The sequence below is a fragment of the Nannobrachium achirus genome (genome assembly GCF_963921795.1).
Source record: "Nannobrachium achirus genome assembly, chromosome: 17".
Taxonomy (NCBI): Eukaryota; Metazoa; Chordata; class Actinopteri; order Myctophiformes; family Myctophidae; genus Nannobrachium; species Nannobrachium achirus.
The window spans coordinates 26369122-26393145 of record NC_137824.1 but is presented as its reverse complement, the minus strand read 5'-3'; the positions used below and the strand labels follow the sequence as shown (position 1 = coordinate 26393145).

At 43.2% G+C, this 24024-nt stretch overlaps 3 protein-coding genes across 4 annotated transcripts in view; 2 read left to right on the top strand and 1 right to left on the bottom strand.

The window, feature by feature from the left end:
* LOC308302148 (phospholipase A and acyltransferase 3-like) overlaps nucleotides 1–24024 on the bottom strand; it is a 273125-nt gene that overhangs the window by 87395 nt on the left and 161706 nt on the right. The gene's annotated exons all lie outside the window — the stretch shown is intronic.
* trpt1 (tRNA phosphotransferase 1) overlaps nucleotides 1–24024 on the top strand; it is a 218002-nt gene that overhangs the window by 123547 nt on the left and 70431 nt on the right. The gene's annotated exons all lie outside the window — the stretch shown is intronic.
* The window catches only part of macrod1 (mono-ADP ribosylhydrolase 1), a 149078-nt gene that overhangs the window by 97789 nt on the left and 27265 nt on the right, over nucleotides 1–24024 (top strand). Inside the window, exon 5 of the mRNA XM_080746647.1 lies at nucleotides 12360–12476. Coding sequence (XP_080602773.1) covers nucleotides 12360–12476 — 117 coding nt within the window. The remainder of the gene's footprint in view (nucleotides 1–12359; nucleotides 12477–24024) is intronic.

Below are 24024 nucleotides of genomic sequence, written 5' to 3'. Positions count from 1 at the left end.
CATCCCTGATATATGGACTAGTGTGTCATTGCATATTGGTAGCATATTGTATATTGCAAATATTGCTATATTTATATTACTAGAAGCTGGGCCGCCCTTCGGGCGGCCCAGCGTCTAGTCGGCGACCTGGCCAACTCGGGAACGATGTAAATAGGGAATGAATGCCCCGCCCTTTAATGCAAACCCCATTATACCTGTTGTCATAGGACCCGTTTTGACCATCTGTTTGCCTGTGTCCATTTATGCCCATATATGGAGATATCTATCTGTCGGCGTCCATTTTATGTCCATATATGGAGATCACTGCAGATATAGTTCTGGGTCCATTTTATGCCCATATATGGAGATATCTGTCTATTTGTGTCCATTTTATGCCCATATATGGAGATCTCTGTATCTGTCTGTCTGTGTCCCTTTATGCCCGTATATGGAGATATTTGTGATTCTGCTTCCATTTTATGCCCATATATGCCATATATGGAGATATCTGTTTATCTGCGTCCATTTTATGCCCATATATGAGATCTCTGTCGCTTTTTGTTTGTTTCTTCTTTAAGCAGAATACGCAGCCTGCTTAAATCTGCATCATTCAAGTCATCCTCCCAGTCCCACGCTTTGTTGCTTGTCTTATGTTTGTCTTTGTCTCTTTTATTTTCTTTTTCTTTTTTGGAGCAGACCCCATGAATGCCCCACCCTTTAATGCAAACCCCAATATACCTGTTGTCATAGGACCCGTTTTGACCATCTGTTTGCCTTTGTCCCCTTATGCCCATATATGGAGATCTCTGCACACACAGTACCGGTTGTGGAAAACTCTGATGTCAGACATCAGCTCCGCATACGGGCATTCATTTTATGCCCATATCTGGAGAACGCGCGTGCCGGTGGGAAGAACGGTTCTCGAGATACGCGGATTACATACATACCGGTACATACACATTCACAGAGATTTTTTGTTGACTCATGTGGTGTACGTGATGTCAGAGCCTTTTATGAAGTGATGTCACAATGAGTCAGCGCTTGCGCCGATTTCCTCCGGAACAGCCTGATGTCAACAATCAGTGCCGCATAAGGAGATTCCGAACGTTTCGCGCCGCTTCGGGAAAACCGTGCGTCGGGCCGAGGAACTGCACTCCGCGCCGCGGCGGGGAACGCGCGTGCCGAATCTGAAGTCGGTGGGACGAACGGTTCTCGAGATACGCGGATTACATACACGCACACAGACAGACAGACAGACAGACAGACAGAGATTTGTCGCATTTATAGATAGATATCAAATGTTGGCACATCAATCAGCAACATGGGATTGTGGACAAAATCCTATCCAACGACAACAAAACAATATAGGTTTTGGATCCGAGAGGCTCAATCTCTTTAAATGGTGGTCTGTGACTTCGCGGCTCAAATACCCAATAAATAATGGACCTTGATATGAAAAGGGTTGAAAACCACAGCTGTATACCATGCTGTGCTGTTAAGTTGGCTCCCACAGAGTCAGAAGTTAGCACGTCTCTAGCAATAGATGCAAAGCCGACACGCTGCTGTAAAGTGCTGTCTTTGACTACAAAGGGGGAGGGGGCATTCGGGGACCGTTATTCTCCAGATGTTGCATCGCTAATGAGAATATTGGAAGAGACACAGAGAGATGACCATTTCCTGACTTGTATATCGTCGTTGTCGGTTGGAAACCTTGTATGTCCAAAACCGTTTTGTATTTATAATTTTAAAAATGAGTTAAACTAGTGAAAACAGCCGATCTACAAGCACACAACGCCTCGCGGTGCGAGGCGTTGTGTGCTTGTAGATCTGCTGTTTTCACTACTTTTGTGCGACGGCCTTGTATGATGAAGCAGGGCTTTACTTTGCGAAAAAACATACAAATTTGAAACTTGGAGATACGAGGTTTCTGCTCGACAGTGACGATATAAAGGACCAATGACGTGAGCTCATCAAGTTTGCATGTTCCTTTGGCTGTCAGAAATCATAAGATCGATAGCAAGGAATACTTTGGTTCTTGAAGTTTAGATGTGTGTTGGGTTGTGTTTGTTGCGTGCACACACACTACAAACTACACACCCTTCAGACAGTATGGGTTTGAGCTTACATTGTGCCTTCATACTGTGTGTCTGCGTTTGATTTAACAGACTAGCCCAAAGACTATGCAGTTCATGAGTTCATGTTGAAAAGAGCTGTGACACAAGCTGCCACTTTGTGCAACATAAACACACACACACACACACACACACACACACACACACACACACACACACACACACACACACACACACACACGCATACAGTAAACCTTCTCTCTCTCTCTCTTGCATAACTCCTCAAGAGAAAGCACCCCAGAAAGAAGGACACGGCTGTGGTTCTGGTTCCAAAGGCTGCCTGTTTCTTGTTCTCTTTGATTTTCTGCTGCCCTCTGGTTCCCTTTCTTTTTCACTGTATCCATACAGTATCTCACTAAAGACTATTTTTATATGCTGCTCCCTTATAATGTAAGTCCCCCTCCCGTACTGCCTGTCTCCTTTATCTCCCTTCCTCACTTCTCCTTTCGCTCCCTGTGTTTGTTCTCGTTCTTTGTCTATTGAAGAGTTATACTGTTTTCAGAGACCATATCGTGTGTGCGCGCGCGTGTGTGTGCGTGAGAGCGTGCGAGCATGTGTGTGTGACCTCACAAAACTCTTGACTTGTGTGCACTAGATTGTGTGCACTAGACGCACACTAGCATGCAAATAGCAGACATACATGCATTCAGAAGTTCACACACACACACACACACACACACACACACACACACACACACACACACACACACACACACACACACACACACACAGATACACCACATGGCTGCGCTCAGGAGCACACACAGACACATGCATGCTGGATGCACTGTGACATTTACGTGTCCAGATGTGCAGTGTGCACAGCATGATTGAGCGCAGTGTCCAAGCCTTTTGCTCTTTACCCTAAGGGAGTTAGCCGGTGTTCAGGGCTCACCTTTTACTCCCTCACACTTACAGTAAGCTCACAGCACGGAGAGCCCTAGTTCAACACGGCTCAGTGTGCCACCGCTCAGCACAGCATGGGATTCTCCAACACAACACAATACGGCGCCGATCCGATCACAAGTCCCCTGCCTGGAAGTGCTGTACTACTTTTAAAAGCCTATTTGTATTATACTCTAAAAGAGAGAAATAGAGAGACATACAATACTGTAGGCCAGAGCTAAGCACTATGACATGGATATTTGTTGACCTGGCTACCCCAGGGCTCAACACTTTTTTCTCTCAGCCTATCTACATGCTCACAACGTGTTGCATTGCGACGAGCTGTGAGCTTGTAGATTGCTATTTCTGTCCAATGTTCACCCCCAGAATAGGGACGTTAGGGTTTCATGTGGCTAATAAGTCCCTTGTAAAAAGGTTTATTGCGACCGTAGGGAGCATTTACTATCAAACCCGGCAGATTCTGACCGTTAGTGAGTGAGTCAGTCCGTAGGTAGGTAGGTAATGCCTCAATGTCTATAGCTGACCTGTTGTGACATCACCTTGTTGACCCATATTTGGCAATGCCCATACAGTATTAGTATATGGACCCTCCATATATGACCAAGACAGAATTCCTTTACAAATGCCTCAATGTCTATAGCTGACCTGCCCTTATATGGAGATCCCTGATGTCATCAATATTAAGCCCATAGCTTGGAATGCCATATGAACATATTGTGTGAGTCCCATGTGGTCTATAACATAAGACATTTATGATGTAAAGTGCAAATGAATTCCGTTCTGTGCGAATTCTGTCCTGTGCGAAATCCGACCACCCATATAGGGCTGGTTCTCATACTGTAGGCTTGTTTTGTTTTGTTGTTTGTTTGTCTTATTTGTGAACTACTCTCACCATATATGTCAAGATTCTGTCTCTGTCTCTCCTGTTACTGTACGCCTGTCTCTGTGGGGCGCCCTGGTAGCTCACCTGCCGTGTAACAAATCGTACCACATCAAGTCTCAGTCCTTAACGCAGCCGGCGAGTTCAAATCCAACCTTGAGCCTCTTTGCTGCATGTCATTCCCTTTCTCTATCCTGCCATACTGTACCTCTCTCTCTACTCACTGTCACTGTCTAATAAAGCAGAAAATGCAGGGGGCACAGTGGCACAGTCGGTAGCGCTGTCGTCTCACAGCTAGAAGGTCCCGGGTTTGATTCACGACAGGGACGCTGGGGGCGCTGGGGGCGTGTTCTCTCCTCCACATAATCAGTGCCCATACCCTAGGTGGTGTTGGCGAAAGGGCCTTTCTGTGTGGAGTTTGCATGTTCCCCCAAGGTAGTTACCCTCACAAAAATTATGCCGTAATCCTGGTCTCTAATACTGCCTCCCCCTGGCCAGCCGGGGCGCCTGATGGAGGGGAAAGGAACTGGTTGGAATAACGTGTTTCTTCCACGCGCGACGTCCTACCAGAGAAACTCCCCCTGTCAGGTGATAAGAAGTGGCCTGCTCACTCCTCATGCACTGAAGGAAGCATGAGCTCAGTTCGGGGCTCTCCCCAGGTTGGCAGAGGGAGAGTAGCTCCCAGGATTACAGCGTGGGCAATCGGCATCGGGTGAAAAATGGGTTACAAAATCTGGGTGCATCTCTCCATTCCGACATGTCTCCTTTCCGACAGACACTACATTACCCTTACCCTAACCTTAACCTCTATGGAAGTGTTGCCACTCCGAAGAAGTCACTGTCGGAGTGGCGACATGTCGGAATGGAGAGCATAAAAATGTTAAATAAATACAAATAAAGCAGAAAATATATCTAAGGCTATATATCCTCTCTGTTGGGCGGAAACCTTTGGATCTCCAAAACTGTTAATTTTCAGGATTCAAATTCAAAAGTATCAAAAGTAGCAGATCGAAAAGCTCAAAACACGTCCCTTTGCTCTGCGTTTCGAGCTTGTCGATCTGCTACTTTTGATGCTTTTGTGTGACGCTGTAGTATGATCATCTTGGGCGTTCAAAACAAAAGAAAAAACACAAATTTTAAATATGGAGATGAGAGGTTTCTGTCCGACAGTCAACATGTGTTTTTCAGAAACCTGTTAGGATTTAGAAGACATTTGTACAATTGTAGAATCGGCCTCAGATCTTAACAGGTTAAAACAGTTGTGTGTCTCTCCTACATTTCTCCCACCTCATCTCATTCCCCTCATCTGTTTCCCCCTCCTATCTCCCCACCTGCTGCTTGTTCCCTTGTTGGACCTGTTCCGCCTCGTTCATCTGCACTTAGGCCCTTTCTCATGAGACACGCCTTAACACACCAGGCTCTTGCATTGCATCATCGCGGGGTTTCTCTCCCACGGCTGATAAGTGAGCTCATGCAGTTTAATCCAGTATCTGGCTTAAAGTCCTGTTCGCAATTTGGTGTTAGGGGAGTTTCTCACCTGAACTGAGTCAGTGGGTCCCTAGACATGAAGAATCACCGAGGTGCTCGTCCGCCATAGTGCCAGGAATGGCACAATGGCCATATCAAATATGGCTGCCATCGGCTATGATGAAAATCCAACTTTTCTGTTTCTTGGTGTATATGCACATGTAATACCTCTATTTGGACTAATTGTGGTGTGGGGAATTCATTTCTGATATTGTTTTGACCATTTTGGGTGATTTGGACCTCAAAAGGTCATGGTCAAGGTCATTTTGCTATTCCGAAGACCGTGGGCCATAACTTGGCCATTGTTAGGAGTAAAAACAGGTGCAGTAGGTCTAAATCAACTAATGCTGACATGTATAATTCATTTCTGACATTGTTTTGACCATTAAGGATCATCTTGTCTTTGAAATATCAATGTCAATGCCATTTTTCAAAAACGATTTTGTTCATTACTTGCACTTTTATAGTATTCTTTGTAAGTTTGTTACTATTTTATTGTAAGTTTGTTTTGTTTATAACAAAATACATACTAGTGAGAAATACAACAAGTAAACATCCACATTTAACTTTAAAGGGGGGGTTAAAATGGGTGTTTAAATGAGCAAATAAGACTATTTACGAATAAAAGTGACAAATAAAAATCACACACAAAAGCACACACAAAATTAAATAACAATTTCCCTCAAAGTGGACCATATTGTGATTGTGTGCATCCAAGTTAGTATGATGTGTTTTTACAGGATGTATTTGCCATTGTTCCATGGCAAAATATGATGCACCGATATCCATCAGCAAGGCAGCCATATCCTCGAGAGTCAAAGTGTTCCTTGCATCCATCCATGTTCCATTGGTTCTAGTCTTTCCTCAGGTTCCTTGGCTGTTGCAAGCAGGTAGCAAGACATGCACTAGAAAGGTGCCTTGTTGGTCCCAGCAGTTGTACTTCTCTGCTACCAATGCTGTGTCTTGTTCTGTCAAGGTCTTTGCCTCTCCAAAGTTTGTTAGATATTGTATTCGGTCAGAAGCCATAGCTGCATGCTTAGTCCCCACCTGGCCCATGCAGTCATCTCCAGTTTCCAAGGCATATGTCCCCTGATCACTGTCTTGGCTAGTGGTGCTCCAAGATGAGAGACTGCTTGATGCTGTAGAAGCATGTGCCGCTGCACACCTAGTGCCATACTGCTACCAGATCTACTTGATCCCCAGTGCTTGGAAGTATCACTACGACAACTCTCTGGGGTCCACTCATAATCCTGGCGACCCATTATTCCCTCCATTAGGTTAGGGTTATGGGTAGGTTTAGTTATAATAGGGCCAGTTGACTCCACATGTACCAGCAGCTTGGTGACAGCCTCCTCAATCTAGTTCAATCTTTGGGATCTCTTCACCTCCAGCCCCTTTTGCAGGGAGCCACTCATCATCAGAGATAACAGAGTCGACAGACGCACCCATCCCTCATCAACTTTACAAATTCTGGGTGTCTGAGGAGAACAAACAGCTCTCCAGATGTGTGTTCGGAATATGGTGTCCATTCAAACTTGTGGCGATGTAGGTAGAACGGCTGCCTCCTGCTTATTTGTCGAAGTGTCCTTAAGCAAGACACTGAACCCCTAACTGCTCCCGATGAGCACCTTGCATGGTTTCATGGTGTGAATGTATGTGTGAATGTGTGTGTTAATGGGCGAATGTGAAATACATTGTACAGCGCTTTGGAGAAGAGTGCTACTGTAAATGCAGTCCATTTACCATTATCAGCTCTGTTGTCTCTGTTGATGATGTCGCTAGTGGAGAAGAGATCCCATACATCTTGAATAGGATTGAGGAGGCTGACACCTGGTGCATGTACAGCCTCCATTATAACTAAGCCTATCCCTAACCTTCACTAACCTAATGGTCAGAATAATGGGATGTCGGAAACTATGAGCGGACCCCAGAGAGTTGTTGTGTCCTTCACATTACTGCTATACTACACCCCATATTTCCAAGCACTGGGGATGAAGGAGATCTGGCAGCAGTATGGCACTGGTGAGACTCACTTCCACTGCATCAAGCAGTCTCATCTTGGAGCACCACTAGCCAAGACAGTAATCAAGGTACCGTACATATGCCTTGGAGACAGGAGATGACTGCATGGGCCAGGTGAGGATTAAACATGTAGTTATGGCTTCTGACCGAGTACAATATCTAACAAACTTTGGAGAGGCAAAAACCTTGACAGAACAAGACACAGTATTGGTAGCAGAGAATTACAACTGCTGAGACCAACAAGGCACCTTTCTAACACATTTCTTGCCACCTGCTTGCAACAGCCAAGGAACCTGAGGAAAGACTAGAACCAATGGAACATGGAACAGGACATGACATAAAAGCTTGTCCTCTTGTCTGGGACAAGTGCCCATACTATGGAGTGGAGGGAGCAAGGGGGGTCATTAGCCGTCCTTTTGTTATTATTTCAATGTATGACATTTTTATCCGGACAAGTGACTTTTGTCCCCAGACAAGTGAATGGGAAATATACTTGTCCAAAGGACAACTGCCTCAAAAAGTCAATGTCAAGCTCTGATGGATGGAAGGAGCACTTTGACTTTAGTACACTCCTGCCATGTCTGAAGCAAGACACTCGACACTGATGGAGTTCTGTGTGTGCATCATATTTTGCCATGGAACAATGACAAATCCATCCTGTAAAAACACCTCATACTATACTTGCATGCACACAATCACAATGTGGTGTACTTTGAGGGAAATTGTTATTTAATTGTGTGTGTGATTTTGTTGTGTAATTGTATTTGTCACTTTTATTCGTAAATAGTCTTATTTGCTCATTTAAACACCCATTTAAAACCCCCCTTTAAAGTTAAATGTTGATGTTTACTTGTTGTATTTCTCACTAGTATGTCTTTTGTTATAAACAAAACAAACTTACTATAAAATAGTAATACATTTACAAAAAATACTATAAAAGTGCAAGTAATGAACAAAATCGTTTTTGAAAAATGGCATTGACATTGATATTTCAAAGACAAGATGATCCTTAATGGTCAAAACAATGTCAGAAATGAATTATACATGTCAGCATTAGTTGATTTAGACCTACTGCACCTGTTTTTACTCCTAACAATGGCCACGTTATGGCCCACGGTCTTCAGAATAGCAAAATGACCTTGACCATGACCTTTTGAGGTCCAAATCACCCAAAATGGTCAAAACAATATCAGAAATGAATTCCCCACACCACAATTAGTCCAAATAGAGGTATTACATGTGCATATACACCCAGAAACAGAAAAGTTGGATTTTCATCATAGCCGATGGCAGCCATATTTGATATGGCCATTGCGCCATTCCTGGCACTATGGCGGACGAGCACCTCGGTGATTTTTCATGTCTAGGGACCCACTGACTCAGTTCAGGTGAGAAACTCCCCTAACACCAAATTGCGAACAGGACTTTAAGCCAGATACTGTATTAGTTTGCAGTGTGCACATGATGTAGCAAGGATGTGTGCTTGGCGCGATGGTTGAATGTCCATGATTTATGTGTAGTTCATGCTATTCGTACTGTACTTTTACTCCACTGCTTTACTCCACTACTATTTATTTGAAAACTTCAGTTACTAGTTACTTTTTGATTTTGATTATTACCACAAAACATACATTAACCACTTCACTTTTTCATTTTATTATTGTTATTATTAGTCCGACTTTTTGTTGCCGTGCAACAAAAAGATATTTATGTAATAGTCACCAGTGTCAGCATTCATACAATTTTAATTAATGCTTTTAATAATTAGTAACTATTTGTCACCCTCTGCTTGGTACTGTGATACTGTCGAATACCTGACTGAAACCTTCCAATTATAACTCTTACAGCTGTGACATTCTTTAATGAGTCTTGTCCAGACATTTTGAAATTAATGGCAATGTATTAATTGGGCTGGTAATTATTACAATTGGATGGGTCAAGAACAGGTGAATACATTCATCTTACAGTGATCAGGGACACTGCAAGAACAGGGCTAGAGGATATTTTAATGAATGAGACACAGTATCCATGAGCTCAATAACACAGATTGGCATATCCAGGCTTAAACTGCAAAGATATTATGACATTTAGTGCTGAAACTTGGGGTGCATTATTCTCTCCAAGATTGTATTTGTATTGCAAACGTTCCGTGTCGTTAATTTGATCAGACTATAACTGAAACTGGCAAAGGTGTAAATATCCTTTCCAATTTAATCATCCCCCATGCCTCATAAAATGAATTATTGGCTTTATCATAGCAAATAATGAATTTTACAGAAATGCCAATTCTCCTTCATTTCGGAAATAACTTGTAAAATATGAAAACTATAGTTGACTCACTAAAATGTCAACTGAATCCGTAATAACATATTGGGTAACTTATCAATCAATGCACTGTTATGCTGTTAGCCATGGTGTGTAATTAAGGAATATAATTAAGTGATATAGATAACAGACAGATAATGTAGTCTCGTGAATATCAGGGCAAGAAATTAAATGAAAAGTTGCCAATGATCAAATTGATCGCACATTATCTTTCATCACAAGGCTTGTCTCCTCTGCAGTTGTAAAATTTAGCAACTATAATGTGGTGTATGATGGTGTTCAAATAGCAGATCTACGCTGTTGTGCAACGAAGTATAAAACAGCCATACCAACAGTATGTGTCCACTATACACTGTGTTGTACAACAAACATCTACTGTAGAGTACACTACAGAGTTTATACCTTTATGACTGGGAGCGTTCTATTTTAAGGCGAGACACCCCAGGTGAATAGGGTAAAAAAAATAACTAATAGCTATCACAATGAAACTTCTCCAGTTGATTACTTACATTAAAACTAAGACTTTTTGTATTACAAGTTTTCTGAAATTATATGTTTAGATATGCAAATTAGGCATTATATGCGCTAATAATGCCTAATTTGCATACTTTTCATGTACATAAATCTGAAGATTGGATAAAGCCAGGTTCAAAACTATTGTTTCATTTTCTTGACATATTAGAGACAAAACAAATTACAGAGGGGATTTTAGATATCTCTTCTTATCACTCAGTAAATCATAAAATAGTGTCAACATTCATAAAAACCCCATTTTCGCCATGTTTTTAGTGATAAAATGTGATGTAAATCAGGCTATGAATGATATATCAACAAACCCCTCTGTAACTATCTTCAGGATATAGATAAGAATAAAACTGGAAGGTTTGGTGTATGTGGGTGCAACTGAAGTGGAGATTTATGTACCTAAGTATGAGGAGAAACACATTTTGAGAAAACGGCCTTTAAAGATCAGACACACCCCCATCCTATAGAAACCAATTGTAACTTCAAACTCCATTTTAATCATGTTAGATTAATCAAAAACACCTGTCCTCGGTTCAGATGACTCTTACTGCCCTCCTAATACGTGAGGGGGGCATGTTTCTTTGATTCATCTTTTATTTATTTTTTATGGTCTATATATATATATTATTTATAAAAAATGCATGAAAACAAATGGTGTTAACTCGGGACCTTCACGCATGAAATGAACATCTATATGTGTATTTTGAAAAGTTATTTTGCATTAGTTTGAAAGAAGACATGTTTAGGAAGCAAAATAGCACAAAATCTCAAGATTTACAATTTTTAATTTTTTCATGTTTTCACCTGGGGTGTCTCACCTTAAATGACATGGACATAATTTTAGCTGCTAATGCAGTATATAATAGGCCTATAGTTTTTTATTTATATAATTATTTATCCCACGATTTTGTAACCCATTTTTCACCCAGTGCCAATTGCCAAAGCTGTAATCCTGGGTGCTACTCTCCCTCTGCCAACTTGGGGAAAGCCCCAAACTGAGCTCCGGCTTCCTTCAATGCAGGAGTGAGCTTCAGGAGTGCTTCTTATCATCTTACAGGGGGTCGTTTCCCCGGTAGGACGTAACACGTGAAAGGATCACGTTATTCCAACCAGTTCCTTTCCCCTCCATCAGGCACTATTATATAGAGACCAGGATTACTACATGTTTTGTGTGAGGGTATCTATCTACCCTAGGGGACACGGGGGGAACAGTTATTGCGACCGAAGGTTAGTCAGTCAGTCAGTCAGTCAGTCAGTCAGTCAGTCAGTCAGTCAGTACACATTTTTACAGTCTATGGGTTGGTTCCCTTGTCACTGTGACATCACAGGTGATATCACAGGTGACATCACCTATATAAAAGTCCATATATGGGTATCCCTTTTATGCCCATATATGAAGATCCCTGATGTCATCGATATATATCACTGGCCAGATGGCAAAGGCATGGCCCATATCTGTGTGGCTGGTTCAGATAGGGATCTCCATGTATGGGCATAAAATATATTGTATGTATATGAATACATATTAATAATTTATTATTAATAAAGGATAAAATAAAATAAAAAGTCCATATATGGGCATTCCCCGAAACAAAATCCCTTTTATGCCCATATATGGAGATTTCCGATGTCATCAATCCCATGCCCTAACTGGCCCAAGAGCCTGCTTTACTCTGATTTACACCCTACCTTCCACGAAAGGTGTCTTACTAGTAGTATAGTTTGAGATCTTAAACATTTGGCTATTACTGAAAATTACTTTTATTTGCCCTAATGCTCATTAAAAGAAAGTTTATCAGCAAAGAAAAACAAGAGACAATCGATTGACAATCTCTGTCTTTCCTTTTTGATAGATCTTCTTATTAATATAATAAGAACATCGAAGTACAAAATGTTTACAGTAAGCTCTCAAATTTTGTCAAGTTTTTCTTTTTTTTTTTGGAAGTCATTTATACGATTTTCTTTTTTTCTTTTTTCTTTTTTTTAATCAGCCTCAGGTCTAAATGTTTAAATTCCTCTCATCTCATTTACCCTCTTTTCCTGTCTTCTTCTCTGCTTCCTAGTGGACGGAGCCATCCACCGTGCTGCTGGTCCCATGCTGAAGAAGGAGTGTGCCTCGCTCAATGGTTGTGAGACTGGCCAGGCCAAGATCACATGCGCCTATGGCCTCCCTGCAAAGTGTGAGTGTACACTGCATTCATGTGTTTGTGTGTCTGTCTGTGAACATGAAATCCTCGTAGAATCGGCCTCAGGTCTAATGGGATATAACTACTGTACATTTTGTGTGTGAGGTCAGGCACCAACGCAGAAGGAACTAGCCGTTTCCATAGAGATGTCTTGTCGTAATCCTATTCTTAGCAAAGTGTAAAGCCTAATAATCTATATGATACGGTTATCTAGTGGTTTTTATATTCAAGGAAGAAACTCTAGTATGATGTGCTATAGACCAAGCAAGGATCTCAATTTGATAAGATCTGTTATCTCTAGGACCCCGGTCTAGGAAAATGTTTATTGTTAGATATGATTTGGTATGATGTGGTCTGTTATTTGTCATTTACTGTACTACAGGTATAGAGATAAACATCAGTAAAGCTGATTAAAATAGGTACTCTTGTACGTTCTCTAGTTGTATTTACTACATGTAAAGGTGAAGATTAACTATCATTTAGCTGGGGGACCCCCTGAAACCCCTCCAGGACCCCTGGAGGTCCACGGACACCATGTCAAGGACCACTGATCCATGCCACGCATCAATTTCATGTTTTCAAAGGGACCACATCTAGCATACCAAGGTGGTGAAGATGACACATAACGGTTGTCATTGGAACATTATTTGGGTATAATTTGGTCTGCATAAGTGGACATTGTCCCCATAAATGAACCGGGTTTCTCTCACTCATGCTCCGTTTGCTGTATCTGCACATATTCTCACTGGTAGATCTCTAGTCATCTGCACAGATCACCCCCCAAAAAACCTGAACACGATAAATTCTTTTAGTTCCACATCAAGATGACAGGAAGACTTTTGGCTTTTTAGCAGGTAGTAGGTATGCCCTGATGTGAAGTAAAAACCATATATCAGATAATAAAACCACAAAATAGAACTGAGGTCCTATTCCATTATTCCTAGCTGCAGTATTCAGGCGACTAGGGCCTGCTTTGAACACTCTATTTTATTTTTTCAAAGTAAACGTTCCGGACCCCATCGGGACACTCAGCTAAGAGCATCGAGGGGGTGCCGGAAGGCAGGGTCTGGGACCCCTACGGTGGCTTGCCTGGCGGCGGACCGCCAGCTCGGTCCCGAGATCCAACTAGGAGCGTTTTAATATGAGCATCAAAGCAATATTTTAAATACTTTTTTATTAGCACATGTATTTCATACATCCCATAGGGCTGGACCACGCATGGACAAAATGACATCATCAACTTGCGATGAGAGTTGTCCCTATTCAGTGAAAATAAAATATTTAAGGTGTTTTTAATTTTTTAATTTTAGTTATCGAGGGCAGTTATAATGTATTAAGGAATTTAAGGGTTATTAGCCAGGGATTCTTTTAAGACAGGCAGCCCAAAGACTTTGTCGTACGATGAAAGTAGCTTATCTACAATCTCATAACAGAGTGGCATTGTATAACAGAGTATAAGTTAGAACAGTACTCACGCCTATGTGGTTATGTCATTACCTCAGCAACCAATGCAGATAGTAATAGGTTGGTGAGTCTCATCTGATCACATGCAAATAACAGTGTGGACACTGAACAGTCTGTCCTAAAGATCCACATTTTCCTACAGTCTGAACAAAGCCTACTGTAAAAGGCTTCGAAGACACACGTATATCTCTGAAAAGACCTTTTAAAAAATAGCCTTGAATTGCAATTTGCACAAGTTACCCAATTTATAATCATAGGCCTTTGCTTTGTCTTCTTTTGGTGCAGGCATTGAAATCCACTGAAGATCCAATTCCAAAGAAAAAAGTCACATCCCACACACACATTTCTGCATTGATAAATTATAAAAACGGTCGACATTTCAGTCACGAGGACCTTTGTCAAGACAACTGTCTTGTGTTGTTTTTGATCACGAGGCCCTGTCTCAGGTACACATTATTCCGTATTATTACTTGATGCTTTAACTATTGAAAAATAGTAGATATACAAGCTCACAGCGCTGCACCGAGTGCTGCGCTGCGAGCTTGTAGATCTGCTATTTTTTGTTTAAACGTGAATTTTGACCCTCTAGAAGTGTCTTTTGGATCCTTCTAAGGTTTTTTGAAAAAAACTGTTTTTGAGACAGCAATCTGGCCAGCCATCGTAAAAAAAAGGTCCTTTTCACTTAACTCATTTCTAGCCGATCCCGAGTATACTTGTGAAAAATACTCAAGTATTTAGAGTGCCGATCCCGAGTATACTCGCGAAAAATACTGTATATAGAGTAACGCTGGCGTTCTTACCCTATAAACCGGCGGAAGGTCTGGGCACTATCGGCCTCGCCGATTCATCATCATCACGGATCCACTAGCACAAAATAGTAATCCCATAACATGGAGGCCGACGGCCGATCTCATCTTTAATGTCCATTATCTCCAAACAACACTTTTAAAGCCAAGGATGGCATTAGATTCTCGCTACAAAAACATAATAACAAAGGCATCGATCGGCCATTTTAGGATCGGCATGGGATGACGACCGCTCCCGTTGAATGACGTCATGACGTCAACCCGGAAGTGTTTACGCAATGGACTTCTGGCCTTCAAAATAAGACAATGGATGCGTATAGGAGCCTGTGAGCGGCACGCTAGACATTTAATAATTCAATGCTGAAGTGATAACTCTGTGTGTGGAATTAACTTTTTGGGGGGACTTGAGTTTATCATACACATAACTTATCTGGTATTCAAAGACTCTCCTGTAATTAAACCATTATATTCTCTCATGCATCTACACATTAACTCCCACATAGCCTCTCTCCCGTTGTTATATCTCTTTTTCCTTTTCCCCCCCGCTGCTCTCCCTCACTCTCTTTCTCTTCTGATCTCTCTCGTCCAATTTGTAAGGCAATCACCAGTGGTGGAAAAAGTACTCAAATTGTAGCGTAGAATCCAATATATATGTAGGGTTCATATTGAATATGGGCGCGCTACTCGCCACCAAGGTTGACTATTATTATTAAAGAGCCATGCGGGTCAATCACGTTCAACAGCAATTACACACATAAGGCTGGGGGCCCAGGCCTTTTTTATTTGTTAAGCAATCTCAGATCTAGTCTCTAATCTGTAATCTCTAGTCTCCGGTCTGTAGTCTGCTCTGTAGTCTAGTCTAGTCTGATGTGATCTAATCTCAGAGAGTAGGCCCAATTCATCTATTCCTATAGTCAATTGTGATGTCATGCCATCGTGACATCATATTGCATTGTCTCCGAATAAGGTCGTATTTTCTTTTCTACACAAATGTTTTACTTAAGTAAAAGTATCAATACTGCAATATGAAAATACTCTGTTACAAGTAAAAGTCTGGAATTCAAGATGTACTTGAGTAAAAGTACGAAAGTATTGTTATCAAGGTGTACTTAAAGTACCAAAAGTGAAAGTACAAAATGTTTCTGCAAAATAACTAGTAACTAAAGTTTAAAAAAAATAGTGGAGTAAAAGTACGGTATTTGGAACCGAGATTTGGAAATTGCTAATACTCAAGTAAAGTACAAATACCTCAAAATTGTACTTAAATGAGGATTTCAACACTTTTCAACCTGTCTTCATATATGGGTGGTTGGATCTGACCGGCCAACAGCTGACCGGCCAACAGCTCTCCTATGAGACCCAGACTGAGTAGAAAAAACTACTGCTATTTTATCATGAACATTAGTGAGGACCTATTATATGAAGGCCGGTTGAAAAGTGGTGAAGTCCTCCTTTAATTACATTACTTAAGTACTGTAAATGTACTTACACCACTGGCAGTGACAGTGTGTGGCTATAGGCCTACAGCATACATACTGCAATATGGTACAAGCCTCGCTCTGGATGTGTTTAGGAAGAGGTTCACTAGGTGTATGTGTTCGCGCACGCGTGTGAGCGAGAGAGAACGACGCAGACAGATTAGAGAACAGTGAGACTGTGTGATATCAGCTCACATTGCCACTGAGAGTTTAAGTTCACAGTGGGAGAGTGAGTGAGTGAGCGAGCAAAGGAGAGAGGAAGGGGGTGGGGGGTGATAACGACAGGCTCAAGGCAGAATGGAGAGAATAAACACGTACTGTAAGAGAGAGGAGGGAGAGATAGATATGGGAGCGGGTGGAGGTGTGAAGGAGAGAGAGAGGGAGGGAGGGAGGGAGACGTCAGATGGAGGTGGTGGAAGAGTCAACGACAGGAGGGAATTTAGGAGGAGATGAGTTGTTCTCACGTTGTCTGTTTGACTTTGTTCGCTCCCTCGTTTAACTTTGACGCTGGTTGCCACAGCGTGCGACGGGGTGAATGTGTGTCTGTGGGACGTGCGCTGCACACACGCTCCCTCATACTTGATGTGTTGTCTCGCTTGTCGCTATTAGCATCCTGATGTGACCGGAAAGTGTTTGTCTGGGCGTGAGCTCACAAAAATGTGTGTGTGTGTGTGTGTGTGTGTGTGTGTGTGTGTGTGTGTGTGCGTGGGTGCGTGCGTGCGTGCGTGCACCTGTGCGTGGGTGCAAGTGTGTGTGTGCATGCGTGCGCGCGTGTGTCTGCCTGATTGTCTTTTGTGTGTTCTCTGACATTCTCTATCACCATTTTAGCTAAAACTATCTCTGTCAGCAGCAACTGTACCTGTCAGCATGAAAGGCTGGTGACTGACTGACTGTGTGTGTGTGTGTGTGTGTGTGTGTGTGTGTGTGTGTGTGTGTGTGTGTGTGTGTGTGTGTGTGTGTGTGTGTGTGTGTGTGTGTGTGTGTGTGTGTGTGTGTGTGTGTGTGTGTGTTTGTGCGTGCCTGTTTGTGCGTGCCTGCGTGTCTACACACCACAGCAGGTGGCATGGAGACAGATACAGTACCAACTATTGCTAATAACTCAAAGTGCGTCTGCTCCACTGCTTAAACACTCACAACAGGCCTTGATTAACTCACAGCAGGAGGCCAGAGAGACGGAAAGAGATGAAGACGTATGGAGAGAGAGAGGGAGAGGGAGAGAGAGAGGGAGAGAGGGAGAGAGAGGGAGAGGGAGAGGGAGAGAGGGAGAGAGAGAGAGAACGAGAGAGAGAGCTGCTCCTCGGCTGAACGATGCAACAGTAGGAGGAAAAAGAGAGAGCTTAAAAGAGTGAGAGAGAGAGAGAGAGAGAGAGAGAGAGAGAGAGAAAGAGAGAGAACGAGCGGTCCAGAAACCTCAAACTGAAGACGCATAATTAATTTCCATTGTTCATTTTTCCGAACGCGCCAGCCAGTAAGCCATGGGTCCAGGCAGCAGACAGTCCCAGATTTAGGACACTCATGGATGTGCTGCAACAGCACCTGCACAAATGGCTTCAACATATTGTGCTTGTCGATGTGGCGTAAATGCCAGTCGCCGGTTCCTAAGTGGACCCTCTCTCAGCCCATATGATACCAAGCGCCCATCACACGCCAACACCCCCCAGCCCCGCCCCCACCGGCAACATCTCAGCGCCGTAACCTAGCAACACCACTCACATGACAGAGCATGGTTAGCGAGAATCACGTACAAAATTTAGGGATGTTGATAAATGACCGTTGGCAAATTTCAAGCACGCGCTCATAAAATGCTCATATTAGCCAAAACCTGGTGGCAGTGGAGTGGAGCAATATGGTCAGTTTGGACCGTATGCGCTTTAACGAGCACTTAATTAAGAGAGCAGTGGCCAAGTGGGTGCTTGGAGGTTGGATTCTGTGTGTGCGTGTGTACATGTACGTGCATGTGAGCGTGAGGGTGTGTAAAATGTGTTTATAATTGTTGTGTTAAATTGAATAGTGCTATACGAGTGTGTATTTGGTTTCCATTGGACTTTATGTTTATGCGAGTGGCGAGTGGCACATACACACACAGCAATTGGCTGTGTACATGTCTGTGTGAGATAGTGAATATGCGCGCGCGTGTGTGTGTGTGTGTGTGTAAGCGTGTGTGTGTGCGCTTGCGAATGTGCGCATGTGCGTGTGCCTGTGTGTGTGCTTGCATGTATGTGTGTGTGCGTACAGTGTGTGTGCGTACAGTGTGTGTGTGTGTGTGTGTGTGTGTGTGTGTGTGTGTGTGAGAGAGTGTAAGAGTGTGTAAGTGAGTGTTCCGGTTGCCAGACAGGGGAGTGTAGGGCAGGTGCGGTGGACCAGACAACCCAGCGGCCCAGAGCTCACCTGTGTACCAATACACCCAGCTGTTACCCTGCTAGCTTCCTTCCCCAGTGGGCTCTCATTCCCCTGCTGAGCATGCTAAGATACACATGAGGAGTCACTGGGGAGCGACGGAGTGAGAGACAGAGAAAATGAGAGAGAGAGAGAGAGCAGGATCAGAATCACTTTCTCCAGTGGGTAAAACGAATGCACTGCCGTTTGTCTTGATGATGATGGTTCAGCGTAGGGCTGAGTGGTATGGACATTTGGAAATATGGATTTATTATTTTCTATCCCCAATTCAGTCATTTGGTTTAGCCAATTAGTTCCTCCCCACACAAATTTGTTTGTTGTCACTGCTGTTGTATCCAGAGTTGTAGAAGAGAGAGTTACGTCACTTACGTCGACTCCCATAGTAAGCGTGTACTCTATGGTGGGAAGCTAACTTAGCCTAGCTTACTGGAGCCTGTTCTCATTCCTAGCGAGCCTCTGCCCCGTCCGCCCCCATTCATTTTTCACTCGCTGGTAAGTAGACTAAATCACGTCTTTTTCACTCTTTTAAAAATGGTATCTACCTTAGAGAGGCCCGTGAATGCGTTACAATGGTGAAAAAGACGTGATTTGGTCTACTTCCAGCGAGTTTAAATGACTCGGCTAGAATGGGGGGCGGACGGGGCATTGGCTCGCTAGGAATGAGAACGGCTCCATGCGAAGCCACTTCCGGTCTGCGGCGAGTTCAAAGCGTAACGCCACTCTCTTATATATCGCTCTGGTTGTATCTACAGTACGTCCTGTTGAGGATGTGGAGCCTTCGTCCTACTTCGTCCTATTTCCTGGCGAGGAAATGGCTTGCAATTGAACCCTCTCCACTTCCTAGCAACCGACCGCGGGCCTGGTCCTGCCTAACACGCCCCGCTAACAGGTGCCGCCCAAGCCCGTAGGAATACATGCAGTGACTAATATCACCCTCCCCGCCCCGGCGTCCTTCTCCCGAACACGAGCCAATTGTGTTCGTATACAGTACAGATCAATCTCAGAAAGTTAGAATACAAATCAATCATAAATAAATAAGTATATCGACACAGACGCTCGATAAAATGCACCGGAGGATTCGGACCCAAAACCTCTGCTAACTCTTGAGCTTGTACATCTCCTATTTTATATGAAGTATAAATCAGGCTTTACCGTACCTCCTCACCTTGCACTGCACCGTCATGGTCAGGACCTTTAGCCCATTTGGTTGCTCTGGAGATTTATGTTAATTTTGGAACTGAACCAATCTAATGCCATCTTAAAGTGAAGTATATGCGTTCCACTCTGTGGCCATTTTGTTTCTGAATTTAGAGTCAATCTTTCACTCTAAAAGTCTATTTAGATCTACTGAACGAACCTGATATGAACTTTACTGGCAAATAAAAAACGTATCTAGAATAAAAAAAACAAATTATATGGAAAATCCTAAACTGTGTGTGTGTGTGTGTGTGTGTGTGTGTGTGTGTGTGTGTGTGTGTGTGTGTGTGTGTGTGTGTGTGTGTGTGTGTGTGTGTGTGTGTGCGTGCGTGTGTGCATGTGTGCATGTCTGTGTGTGTTCTGTTCATTTTGTGTTAAAAGTGTGTGTTAGATGTTTTTTATGCCTTTGTATAATATAAATAATGAACGTTTTGGCCCAAACTCTGATTATGAAAGGACTTCACACGGAGTTAAATCAACAGTATTTACTGCATACAAACTTTTTGGGTGTGACTAAAGTTTGCACTTTGATACTGTCTTCAAACACTGCGTGCGTGGAACTGTAGGAGACGAGATGGAGAAACTGAGGAGTCCTGGGAGAGGGAGGGGGAGGGCGAAGCGGCGGGACGGATGGAGGGAATGAAAGAGATGGAGAACAGAGAGAGAGAGAGAGAGAGAGAGGGGGAGCGCCAAATGAGGACTGAAGGCTTTAGAGCGAGGCGGAGGTGAAGCAAACCCAGATGCCAAGAAACAGATCTATTGCTCTGTGAAATGCTGGGTATATCTCCTCCCCCGCCCCCCTAGCTCTCTCTCTTTCTTCCTCTGTCCATCTCTTCATCTCTCTGTCCCTCCTTTCAGTCAGTCTCCAATTCCATTCCCTTGGTGGCCAATTAACACTAATTAAAATCCTCACTGTAGACCTCCCTATAGCGCCTCCCCTCTCCCTCTCTCTCCCTCTCTCTCTCTCTCTTTCTGTAATATGTCTCTTTTGCAACCAGCTCCTCCTCAGCTCCTCCTGCTCCTACTCTTCTTATCGCCTCCTTGCCACCATCTCTCTCTCTCTCTATCACTCCCTCCCTCCCTCCTAACCCTTTTCTTGCGCCTCCTTTTCACCTCTCTTCTCCCCTGCCTTCTGTTCGCCCCTTCCACCCTGCTAGAAGCCCCTCTTCTCGCTTCCTCCTCGCCTCCCGTCTCACCTCCTTTGTTCCAATCATCATCACCGGCAGCAGTAGCGTGGTTATCGTTGTTGTCATGTGGAAACCTTGTATGTCCAAAACCGTTTTGTAATTATCTTTTTTTTCTTTTGTAAGATTTGTTCTTGGGCTTTTATGCCTTTATTGATAGGACAGTAGACTGACAGGAAAATTGGGGGAGAGATGGGGAGTGACACGCGGCAAAGGTCGTCCAAGGATCGGATTCGGGAATCGAACCGGCGACGCCGCCAGGTATCCATGCCTATGTGCCAATCAATGCCTAAGTGTTATGCACCTGGACCAGCAGGCCAGCGGGCGCCCCTGTATTTATCATTTTAATAATGATTTAAAATAGTGAAAATAGCTGATCTTCTATTTTCACTAGTGTGCGACAGTCTTGTGTAATAAAGCAGGGCTTTAAAGTACAATTTTAAAACTTGGAGATGGAAGGTTTCTGCCCGACAGTGACGTTATGTTCATAGTGCCAGTAGACTTGAAACGACCCTGGGCAAAAAACACTGTTGCTACTCGACAAGTTTGTTTTAAATTCGTGTTTAAATTTTTTTCATTGTAACAAGGTTGTCGACATCTTCGCTTCTTCCTGCCTCGGTGTCAGCAGTGTGATTCTAGCAGGTGTGAAAAAGCAGTCAAAGCTGATGGTGATGGTGGTGGTGGGTGGTGGTGATGATCACAGCAGCGGCTCTGGGTGTTAATTCATTCACTTATTTCTTTCTTCCTTAGAGGAAGTTAAGGGATCTAAAAAGAAAAAGAAAGAAAAAAAGCCAGTGTTGGTTGGCTCTGAGAAGAGCTGCTGGTGGTAGCGGTGTTGTTGCCGGGTGGGGCAGCGAGTGAGGAAACCAAAAGTCTTTTATGCTCGCAGATGAAGAGAATTACATCCGCTCCTTTTAGCATCGGCAACATGTTCTTCTCGCTGCATCCGCTCAGTCTCCCCGCGGCTGCCTGTTCAGAATAACTGCCCCTCTCTCTTAGAAATGTAGAAAAAGACAGAGAGAATGAGGCAAAGAGAGAGAGAGAGAGGGAGAAAGGGTGAGAGAGAGAGCTGATGGTCCTCACAAGGCCTGAGCCCTCTTTTATGCCAGAAGCCAGGGCCTGGATTTAAGAGCTGTGTCCGCTTGGCTGAGCATGAACTGAGGCTCAGTAGCCATAGGGCCCACCAGTCTTTTCCTGCCCCGATCAAAAGGGGTGTTTAAAAAGAGCTAAAGAAAGGCAAGAGACAGATGGAGGTATGAGAAAAGAGAGGCGACAGAGAGAGAGAGACGAGAAAGGAAGAGGAGGGGATGGATGAATATGGAAAGCGGAGGCAGCCACTCGGAGCCTCGCAGGTGAGAATGGCGAGAGGCCAGGAGGGAGGAGCGGGTGGGAGAGGGATGACTGGACTGGAAAAAGAGCGACAACAATAGGCAGGAGAAACGCCAGATTAACACACAATGGAGGAGTGGTAGCCAGTGTCACTGTGTGGCACAGAGTCAAGGTCTCTAATGACTTATGCCAGTGTGACGCCATGCATGCACGCACGCACGCACACGCACACACACACGCGCACGCACGCGCACACACACACACACACACACACACACACACACACACACACACACACAACCACCACGGCCAAATGGTCCAACAATGTTGGTAAAAAGTATATAGACCTAATCATTAGGCCTATACTGTATACTTTTAAACCAACATTTTGTCGGATTTTACTGTAGAACTCGAACACGTTACTTGAGAGGTCAAATACAAAACTTTCACATTTCAAATATTTTATTTTGGATCTGCACAAAAAGCACAACACAGATGAAAAAAGATCACATTGATGACATACTGTATACAGAAATGTAACAGATGTTTGTTTTTTACCTTTAGCCACTCAGGGATAAACGAAACATCGCCTTCTCCAGATAGACAGCCTGCCCATTATAGTTGAGACAGAACGGTATTTGGCCAACTTGCATATTTGCAGATTTATTTTTTACCCAATCCTGATGAGTGCCAGCCTATCACCACTAGAGGGCGCCCAGTGACCAGAGAATAATAGAGATATGCTGGTAATGCATGCCCAAGCCCTGGAGCCATGACTTGCCTGAACACTTTCCTTTGTGCATGTACAGGAAGAGGATGAAGTTAGCTTGAAGTTAGCTATTGGCTACCAAGCATTTTAGAAGCCTTATTTTCGTCAACTTAGCCATGATTAAACCTTGCACACCTCATGCATGGGAAAAAAACAGAGAGGAATGAGCTCTAAAAAATCCAATGCAATCCTGGATTGCATTGGAGTGGATTTGTGCAGTTTGTTCACAGCTTTCAAACAAAAAAATCCGATTGGAAATCCGTTCAGGCATTCTTGAGATAATCGCCATTATGTTTTACATGTAATGTAAACAAAAATGGCTGCCCTGTATGTTAGATGGGGTTGTATGGGGGTGGAACATGCAAAATCGCGATTGAAATCATGTTCACCAGATTTGATGGGGTCCAAAAAAAAAAAAAAAAAAAATTAAAAAAAAAAAATTCAATTTTTTTTTTTTTTTTTAAAGCCGAACTTGTTCGGGATCGGCACTCTACGATACGCTAATAAAGCCGAACTAGTTCGGGATTGGCACTCAAAGAGTTTTTAAGTTGAGTTGATGGATTTGCTGCTGCATTGTTCATCCTTCTGTTATGTTACTTAATTTATTTTTCTTTCTTCTCTGTTTCTCTGTTTGGTTTATTTACCATGATTGATTTATTTTTTTATTTTTTATTTTTATTCCCCGTTTCTTTTGCTTTTTGTGTCACTGAGATTTTGCGTTATTGATTGATTCTCTATCTCTGTAAGTAGATTAAATTCTGGTTCTAATTTTATCCTTTTCTGAAATGCTTTTGAACGTATCTGGATGCTCGCTGATGAAAAGCATCAAGTCCATAAATACATATTCACGAGGCGAACCACTTTTTCAGAGGACCTGGATGCACCTCAAGGGAATGAAAAGTAATTAAAAGTATCTTC